The sequence below is a fragment of the Labrus bergylta genome, chromosome 15, assembly GCF_963930695.1.
Source record: "Labrus bergylta chromosome 15, fLabBer1.1, whole genome shotgun sequence".
NCBI lineage: Eukaryota > Metazoa > Chordata > Actinopteri > Labriformes > Labridae > Labrus > Labrus bergylta.
This window is the reverse complement of record NC_089209.1, coordinates 11,452,043-11,462,042: the sequence shown is the minus strand read 5'-3', so window position 1 is coordinate 11,462,042 and position 10,000 is coordinate 11,452,043. Positions and strand designations below refer to the sequence as shown.

The following is a 10,000-nucleotide window of genomic DNA, read 5'->3' as shown; positions in this document are numbered from 1 at the left end:
CTACTGACCCACCAAAACCCCAGCCAACCCGAACAATGATTTCAAGCAACCTGTCACCTAATGTCTCTCTGACCCTGTTAATGCTCTTTTAGCTGTTTCAGATCAAATCCCTGCAGCCAGGTTCTCTAAATCTTGTGGAAACCTTAAATGAAGGCCTGAGGCTCCTTATGCATGATACTGTAAATGGTTTTGGAAAAAGCAATAAATGTAAAGCAATAAAATATGGGTGTAAGGTTCACAACTCTGCACATTTTTGTCCAGTTAGGCTAATTTTCAAATGTAAAATAAGCAGAATTCCACCGGCATTTCAAGGGAAAAACATGCCCATTGATTGGATATGGAACTAGAACAGAGCCTGGGGGTTCTCCCCCATGCTGAGCTTGACTTCTCGGAGTGAAACTACATAGACCTGGAGGGGTGTCTAGAGCTGGTGGGTTCCCATAACCCATCGCCCCCTTTGGCCTCACACACCAACAAACCCTCCATTGGGAATCACAGCCAGAGGCCAGTTGTAATACACCAATTTGGAGCAAAGCTTGTTAATTCACTCCCACAGCACCCCCTCCCTTCTCCTCCTTCTACTGTCTTCAAGCCTCCTTTCTGACCCCCCTCCCCCTCCACTCTCCCTTATTTTATTGCCTTTTTTGCTTCAGTTCCTTCAGCTTGGCACAGCGCCAGCTCCATCTGAGAGGCCTCCAGATTGGTTTCTGAGTACCTGAGCGCACACATATTTACACAGACAGCCCCTGTTTCCTTGCTTATCTTTTTAATGGTGGTTTCTTCAATATCATAAGAATTTCCTTACAAGTCATATAGACCTCAGATAATTCTTTAAAGTTCAAACTCCAGTCAACAGCTGCTCGATGGGCTATTCAGAGCTTATACTCTGAGATCGCCAACACAAAGCTTGCCAAACTCCGCATTGATGGACAGCCAATGAAAGGACTAATGTTGTTTTCCTTTTTCTTGGCAGCCCCTTCTCTTTTGTCAACCCCGTCCTGCTCTGATTGGAACAATAAATAATTTCAGCCCCATAGAATCAACACTTTCAGTGTGCTAGGCCATTAAAATGATAATCAACACGCCTGGTGGGCTTGTGAGGGTCTGTCTTAAATACGCCAATGGACAAAGTCAGATGGGGGAATGTGTGAAGAGCAGTTAGTACTCAATATAACAACCAAATCTTTTTTTGGTCTCTTTGTCAAGAGGCAGATTGAATGAAAATCTATTTAACCCTTGTGGTCATGACTCACCAGTTTGTGGTTTGAGCTGAACATGATGTACAATTAAACACTGAGTTTAAGACTAACACACAGGGTAGAACACAACCCCTTGTTGACAATAATCACTCCACGTTGCAGCCCAAGGGGTCTTGAAGAAAAAAGTTATCTCGTCAATGATAATGAGGCAAACTAATTTCAGACCAGGGTATAAATGAAGACCTGCAGCAGCCGCTCACAGTCATGAACCCTTGTGATAACCCTGAACATGACCAGACAACTGCTCTGTGTGTCTCAACATGTCTGTGTGTGTGTAGGGGAATGTATAGCCAGTTTAAAAACACACACGAGAACTCGAGCCATCAACCATATCTAGAAAGAACTGTATGTCCTGTGATGTGGCTGTAGAAACCTCATAACCTTAAATGAGAATATCAGACATGTGTGTTTGTGTTTAGTGTCACTGTGACATAACTCGGTCTTGGCCTATGATGGGCAGCTGCTGGGAATAGGGAGCCTGTTACAGCAGGGGTTAAGTAACACAAGAGTGCAAGGTTCACTGCAGCCAGGAATACACACACACACACACACACACATATTTTTGTGCTCTGCCTGTGTATGTGCACACAAATAGACAAAGGTGCATCTAATCTCTTGATTATGCAAAGACACTCAAGTGACACACACACACACACACACACACACACACACACACACACACACACACACACACACACACACACACACACACACACACACACACACACACACACACACACACACACACACACACACACACACACACACACACACACACACACACACACACAGTGTTAAAGGCGTGTTTACAGGTGCTATTTTGAGATGAAGCGCGTCACTCCCCTGCCATGCCAAAGCTTCTCTTAGCACACATTTCAGAAGCTACGAATCACACCTGAACTTCTTCAGTAGAAGTCCTAGTGGAAAACTTTAACACAAACTGTGTGGTGTGATGTTTAGCACTAGACGCTTCAACACAACAAAACATCTGTGCTGTCATTTGTTAAAATAATCTGTATTCTAACAAGTTCAATTTTGTCAAACAACAGAGATATGTACAACAACTTTAACTCAATAAAAATGTGTAAAATTGACAAAGAAAAAACAAAAAAAGCAACTTTCTGTTTAAATAATTAATCACTGGAGTTAACCTGGCATTTCCTTACCAATACCAGGAAACCATAAAAAAGTTTTGAAAAATGACAGTGTTCCAATGCACACTTGGCTGTCCTAACTTGCTTTTACCAGGGCTAATAGTTAACCGACAAAGATATGAAACAGCATGACGTAATTAGGAACCTGGGAGAAAAACCCAGGGGGATTACAGGGATTTGCTCAGCAAATCTCCTCAACAAAAGTGCCCTGACTGCATGAAACTGTAGGAGTTCAAACCGGGCTCTATGTGGAACCATTAGAGTCTCTGAAAGTGAATTGGAGAGTAAAGGGACTCTGTCAAGTAAAGCAACAAAAGCCAACGTAAAGGGGTAGTCCTAGGTTTCATGGGCTCCTCACTAAAATGTTGTACAGCTTTGGGCTCACTCAAGTCTTAACACTGAGAAACATGCAAGTAGGTTAGTAGGAGAAACTGTCTAAAATGCTCTATCAAGTATCTCTAAGTGTGTTATTCAAAGCACTGATCCAATACAATAACCAGTTAACTCCCAAAAAAACAACATTTTCAAGTTAATAATCGTGGGACAATAACAAATAACAAGATTGTGTTGATAGCAGAGAGTGTATTTTTAGTCAAAGTTAGAAAAATGATGGCAATCAGTTTTTTTTCCTTCCAATATTATAAATAATATGCTAGTGCCTGGAGGTCTGTATCGGCCTCTGTAACATATTTACTAAAAGATTCATTATCCTAAAAGAAAAGTCTCGGCTCCTTCCAAACGATTTATTTGTGATTCACTGTGTTGACACAATACTGTGTTGGAAAAATAGATAACTGAAGTCTGTGTTGAGTACATGAAACCAAAAAAGTCCCAGGCTGTGAGCTGAGATTTATTGGCAGACCTCAAGTTACACTAAACCACCGACATGCTGGCCCTCATGCCCGAGATTCCTGGAGTGAACGGTCCTGGAGGGTGATAGTGAACTCAGCCTTGACTTTGTGGAGCTACACACACACACACACGCACACGCACACGCACACGCACACACGCACACAATCTCCCTCTTTTTCTATTCACTGAAGCATATCACATACCAAACATTTGAGGAACCCTGACAAAAAAAATTGCCCATAGGCTCCCCACCCCATGGGACTGCTCCCCCAGTCTCTGATGGGTATTAATCTCTGCTCCCTGGACTTCTGCGCCGCACTCCCTCCTTCTGTGGGTCCTAAATGTCTCTTTCAGGGAGGGACTGGATCGTCTAACAGCAAACCCAAACTCTCGGCAACCGGGTCGTTATATAATTCTCCCATGGCAGGACTAGCAACCTTGGCAGTTGTCAACCTGACCCAAGAGACTGACAGATCCCTGCCGAGGTTTACATAACAAACAGCAAACAGGTTTACAGTAGCATGACATAAATTTTGTCTCAAATAATATAAACAAAAAGTTATACAACCCTGATATTACTTTTCAGGACTACAAAAAAAAAAAACCCTCAATGGAAGTATGTGTAACCAATAGATTTTTTACAGTGTGGAGGTCGTTTCAGGATTCACACTTCCAGGCAGCATTAATGTTAAATCGTTTTGTTTACATCCAACCGCCTCCTTGTCCTATGAATGGATAAGCTGCTGTTCAGTAAACTGTCTTATGTAATAGTATCATTCGCTAAGACTTAAAACAGGGTTGTGTCACTCGAAATAGGCTACTGTGTTTCCAGACAAACCGGTTACAATGTCTCTGTTTGCTCTAATTCCAGCCATGTGACAGCGGCTGTGGCAGCAGAGGAATAACATGCACATGAGAAACGTCACATAAAAAAAAGAAGAAAAAAAAAGACAAAGGACGGCTGATGCTTTAATGTCTGTGAATAAGTGCAATGTCTTGTATTTTGGTGAATTTAAAAGACAATTATGTGCAGGTCACCCGACCTCACGCTGTCTTAAAAGATGAATGACCTTTAATGCCTCCCTGGTGTGATTTGTTTCCCCCATTTGCACGACGATTTTCAAGAATTTCCCTCAGAATAATAATGAGAGGAATAATGAGCGACAGACCTTCCTAATAGATGCTCGTAAAAAAAACAGGCTGGTGTAATAGTGTGCGTGTGTCTGTCTGTGTGGGTACGTCAGTGGGTTTACAAGCCACATGCTTTTTGTTTTTGTTTTGATAGAGGAAGGAGGGGGCTGGGTGAGTGAGTGAGAGAGAAGAGTGGGACTCTTACCTTCCATCCTGCAGAGCTGTTGCTGTCTCCTTTGTCTTTGAAATAGGGGATGGATCTGACCATCCAGTCGTAAATTTGGGACAGTGTCAGTCGCTTGTCCGGAGAGCTCTCAATGGCTTTGGTTATCAGGTCAGCGTAGGAGAGGTTCCCCCAGGCGTTACGGCGAGATGAAGCTTTCCTCGGGGTCTGCTGGGCAGCCAAGCCGCTTGGAGTCAGGGCTCCAGAGGTGGCCGACGGGGAGTGCGAGGAGAGCGGGGAGCCACCGCTCTCCTGTCCGGGGGAGGAGAGCGCTCCGTCGGGCACGGGGCTGCTGCTGCTCTGGTCCTCCACCGCCTCGCCAGAGCCGTTGATACTGATAGCTGTTGGGGTGGCAATGTCCTCATCATCGTCCTCTTCCTCGGGGATAATATCTGTGTCATGACTCCCAGGTTTAACCGCGTTCGAGTCTGGTCGAGGCAGCGGCCAGGTACAAGACCTGGGCCGCTTCTGGGGCTCAAAGTCCGGGTCGATGGCCACGTCCAAGTCCGGTAGCGGGTCGGGGAGCTGAGCCTCAGCCATGGTCTATTTACTCCAGTCACAATCTCACCGCCAGCTGCCAGGTAATAAAGTTACAAACGAAGAAATGAAGAGCTGTCAAAGACGCGTCCCATGAATGCGCGCCGCCGTCCTTTGTTGCTATTCCAACAAGGAGCAACTTGGTTATTACCTCCTGTTGAGGACAAAAAGAGAGAAATGAACCAAACACATTCAGTCAGAGCCAAACACAGATTTAAATAAAGCCTACAATACAACGGCTTAGCGTGGGGGGGGGGGGGGGTTTGACATGCTAGTGTCAATAACGCTGTTTGTAAAGATGATAAAAAAAAGAATTAAATTGAGACATCACTTCATTATAAAACACTACTGCCTTCATGAACAGCAGCTTCCACTCAACATCTCGTCCTGTTGCAAGAGTCTAAATCCACCCAAGATCAATGTCAGAGGAGAAAGTGTTCAGACCTGATCTCTGTGGGAAATAAAATCCGCTCTGAACACTTTAAATATGAAATACCTTGCACGGCCAGTCACTTGCGCTCTTAGGAACCAAATTTGAAAGAAATACGAGACTATATCCCGGATTGTCCACGGACACGTCCAGATGCCATCTTGACTCTCTCCTCCTTTCACTCGTGTTTTAAGTGCGCTCTCGATACAGAGACAGTTGAGAGATGTATGCAGGGCAAGTCAGTGTCGATGTGGAATATGACTGCCACCTCACTCTGGGTTACTACTGTATCTCGACTTGCTCTCCACACACATACACACTCTGACGTACACGCATACACGCAGACACGAGCATGCAAGTGGATGAAGAGCCAGCCCCCTGGATCCTGAGCATGGGATCGCCTTTTAAAGAGACACTGCAGCCCATTACCACGAAGCAAGCCCGAGCACAGGTGGACGCTGGGACACGTCCTGACATGTCGTGACTGACGCAGACATGTACAGGAACACATTAAATATGCTAATTTAAGACAGTTCTGTTGTCAATGTCTAAACGGATGTATATATCCCGTTCAGTCAGGTGGACACGTCCTGGTGTGACCTGCACTACAGGTGTGCTTCAGCTACATAATACCGTCATTTTAACTTTAATAATCAATTGATCAAATTGCTGATCAAAGAAATGACTCAAGTTTTAGATATGTAGCCTAAAACATTTGGGATTTTTTTTTTTTTTTCTTAAAAGAAACTCAAATGAAGAGTACATAATGCTAATGCATGTGCATTTTTTCCTGGCACTTTCAAGTAATTGTAGAGTTTGAAATAAAAATTGAGCTATGACCTATCATCATCATCCAAAACTTGAGTTAATAAAAGATATGTGCATTAATTTTTTTGAAAAGATCAGTAACTGCTGTTGATTCAAAAGATTATGTAAGTGTTATCTTTATAAACAAGATTTTCTTTCATGGTATTTTATTGAACATCCTGTGAAATGCTGATACGTTCACTGAGATGTTAAATGCCATTTCAATTAATACGACGTTTTGTATTTATGTAGCCTATTTATTAAGCATGGGTTATTTACAAAAGAAAATTAGGCTAATTTTATGATATTATGTCACTTACATGATGTGTCTTAAACATTAAAAGAATCTGATGCACATCATGTGATCTGATTTTTTGACGTCTTACACATTTTTTAGTCACATCATTCTCTGGTTGCTCCTTAATGTCTGATTTTGCCTTTAATTAGTTTCAATCTTATCTGCCACGCCCCCTTATCCTCAGGAGTCCATTCTACCTCGTTCATGATTACGTCATCCCGTTTATTATTGCCAGGGCGATATAGATGGAGAAATCCTAGATGGTCCTCCATCCTGTAAGTGATGCTCTGAACCTCCCTCCTCTCCTCCTCCTCCTCCTCCTCCTCCTCCACCTTGAATTGAGAAAATAGCCTGGTTCACATCTTCTTTGTTCCAGGGAGGGCTGAATGTTGTGCAGGGTGCGCGACCATTTGCACGTGCTCGAGCTTTGTGTGCAGGAATGCGCGTTCACAGCAGACCAAAACAAGATATTTCTTCAATATATGAGCCTGCAAATATTTTACTGAAAATCTACAGCCTACATCACAGTTATATATTATAAGAAATATTGTATTGTAAATTCTAAAAAATCTTTTTTAGTGTAAAAAAACTGAACTCTAACTGAACAATATATCTCTCTGGTTTACGTGTTCAATAGTGAGACCTTCATCACAATATACACATCAGCCGGCTCACAGACATGCTCTATCAAAAAAGACTGGACGCTATTGTTTATCTGTGTTCACTGACACATTTACCCAGGCAGGATAGTGCAGCACAAACGCGTTCATTTATAGCAGCAGTCTGAAGTGTGCACTGTACAGGATTACAGCAGATAGTCGGTCTACACGTATTCACACTGTGCAATGCTTTTTGTTCCCTTCACATCAAAGAGAATACCTGATGCAGCAGTTTGGCTCCTGCAGAGAACTATGGAGTCAACTGCTGGCTGCATGCTCAGAGGGAGGTCAGGGTGTCTGGGCGTGTGTTGTGTGAGTGCAGAAATACTGTGTTCAAACAACTGTATGTGACTGGGATTTGTTTTTTTATTAACTTTATATAATTCATAACCACTATGATATCAGAATTGAATATTTTAAGATAAATGAAAACAGGATACAGATATGCACCTTCTGTTCTATTTCTATGTCGTACGTGTCTATCTATGTGATGAACCAAATAAGTGTCAGAGTGTCCCTTCAACACCCTGCTGCAGTATCTCTGCTGGCATTTGCCTGATTTATTCTACACCAAGATAAGAAGATTTACCTGAGTTGCCCCTGTCTGAGTCTTAACAGTGTAGAGCAAGTGCTGATTTTAGCACAAAGGCAAGCAAACACATGTAATCCTCAATACAATTTCTTCTTTGAATAGGGCACATTTCGTCCAAACATTCCATAACCTGGTAGTTTAAGTGTGTCAGTGTAATGTCTGAGCTCCATTTAAGCATTTACCCAAATGGAGTTGTCACCTGTGCTCTCTTAAAACTTGATTCCATCCAAGGTCGCCCACATTTCAGGTAAAGCCCATAAGTATAAAGGCATAATCTGGTATAATGTGCTTATTTTGATCAGTCTCTATTCCTTTTTTAAATAAAGAAAAGACAAAGTGCAAGCTATTTTCCACCTTCGCTCTGTCAGCAGGGGGTATTCAAGGCTGTAGTCCAGGAAGGACAGAGACTAAGACCACCCCTCTAAGCCAGCGTGAATTATCCAATTAAGACAATCACAAAGCACGGTGGCCATCTCTGTTTGTGTTTGATGATGCCTCCAAACAGTATAATGCTCTGATTGGATTAGGGGCCTGAGCGTAGGGTGTGATTGATTTTTCTTTAATTGAGAGTTATGGTGGGATATACTTCGGGCCTGTCAGACTCCAGCACATTTTAAAGATATTCGCCATGCACATGCATCTGTGCACACACCCACACACCTGCACAAACATAGACTGGCCTCTGAGTCACATATTGAGGCTTGAATGTAATGAGATTATACATTTAATCCTGTGTTTTTGTGTTAGTGCCATAATACTGGCTGCACACTTAAACATCAACAGTGTCCTTTATAAGGCTCTTAGCTCGCATACTGTAGGTGGAGCACTCTGTTCTGACTGTAGTTGTCAGTGCGGGTTGGTTCAGGCTGGAGTGTGCACTAGGATGACCTCATCCTTACATGGAGGCAATAACAAGCCGCGATTTGATTAGTTGCCCTCTGCTGCCACCTACAGGCACAAAGCAGAAGTTTTAAAATACCACACACCCTTTTTTACATTTAGTGCTACAATTATAACACATGTGTTATTTCATTCATTACCCTTTTGCCATGTTATGAAACAAAATGCCCCATGATAAAAATAAATGAAAAGTAAATGAAACCACAAAAATGTATTTAAGAAAAAAAAAATTCAACAGTATTTGCCTTAATATCTGACGGGCCTCCATGTATGACCCTTTCTTTACTAAATAAGAAAAAATAAGAATCACTTAACAACCTTTTGAAAAAAAAAAATCAGTATTCAAGAGATTGCATCTTCACCAAAAGATTGTTTATTATTTTTATTTTATTCAAATGTACAGTTTGCATAATACAGTTGAGCCATATTTCCCTTTCATATTGTAACATACAGTACAGTGTTGGTGTAGTTTCATTAATACAACACATGAAAATAGTAACAATAAACGTTTTAAAATTACTACCAATTGAGGTTTCATCAAAACCACACAGACAGTATGGATAATAATTCATAAGGACAGTAGGAGCTTTAGAATAGTTTTACCTTTTCACATTCAGCCACAAGAGGGCGGTAGCTGACTGCTCTGAAGGACACTGCCTGCTTTCTCTGCCTGACGTAGGCACCTGTTTGTTTTGAGGTTCACTCATGCTCGGGAGGTTTTTTTTCTTTTCATTTAATAGTCCACAAGGGGGAGAGAGCACACCTCATAAAAGAGGACCAAACAGGAGAACAAGAAGACACAAACTTACATGAAGGAAAGTCAGATCCCAAGCCAAATAGGGCATCTTGTTTAGCATACTTACACATATATATATATATATCAGGTGTTTCTTTGATGTAATATGACTTATTATTTCTTATTCTGCTAAACAGGAACTGCTCTTTACGCTGTGTTTGAAGTTAATGAGGTACCGTGTTGTCCAGAGGTATATGTTTGTCTAGCAATCAGCAGTAGGTGTTAAGTGTTCACATGTTTTTTGCAGCGTCTGCGGTCTCCCTCCATCCAGTACAACTCTGTTTGCATCTCGGTCAGCTCTGGAGACGGTCCTCTGGAAGGCAAAGATCTCCTCCTCGGCTGTGAACAGGGAGAGACGCTCC

The 10,000-nt window shown here is 42.3% G+C and overlaps 2 protein-coding genes across 2 annotated transcripts in view; both read right to left on the bottom strand.

The window, feature by feature from the left end:
* foxo3b (forkhead box O3b) overlaps positions 1-6,114 on the bottom strand; it is a 42,668-nt gene extending 36,554 nt beyond the window's left edge. Inside the window, exons 1-2 of the mRNA XM_020632832.3 lie at positions 5,653-6,114; positions 4,602-5,310 (exon numbers count right to left, since the gene is read on the bottom strand). Coding sequence (XP_020488488.1) covers positions 4,602-5,159 — 558 coding nt within the window. The 5' untranslated portion in view covers positions 5,160-5,310; positions 5,653-6,114. The remainder of the gene's footprint in view (positions 1-4,601; positions 5,311-5,652) is intronic.
* A 3,097-nt stretch (positions 6,115-9,211) lies between these two features.
* afg1lb (AFG1 like ATPase b) overlaps positions 9,212-10,000 on the bottom strand; it is a 32,436-nt gene continuing 31,647 nt past the window's right edge. The window contains 2 exon segments of the mRNA XM_065964117.1: positions 9,212-9,935; positions 9,937-9,996. Coding sequence (XP_065820189.1) covers positions 9,861-9,935; positions 9,937-9,996 — 135 coding nt within the window. The 3' untranslated portion in view covers positions 9,212-9,860.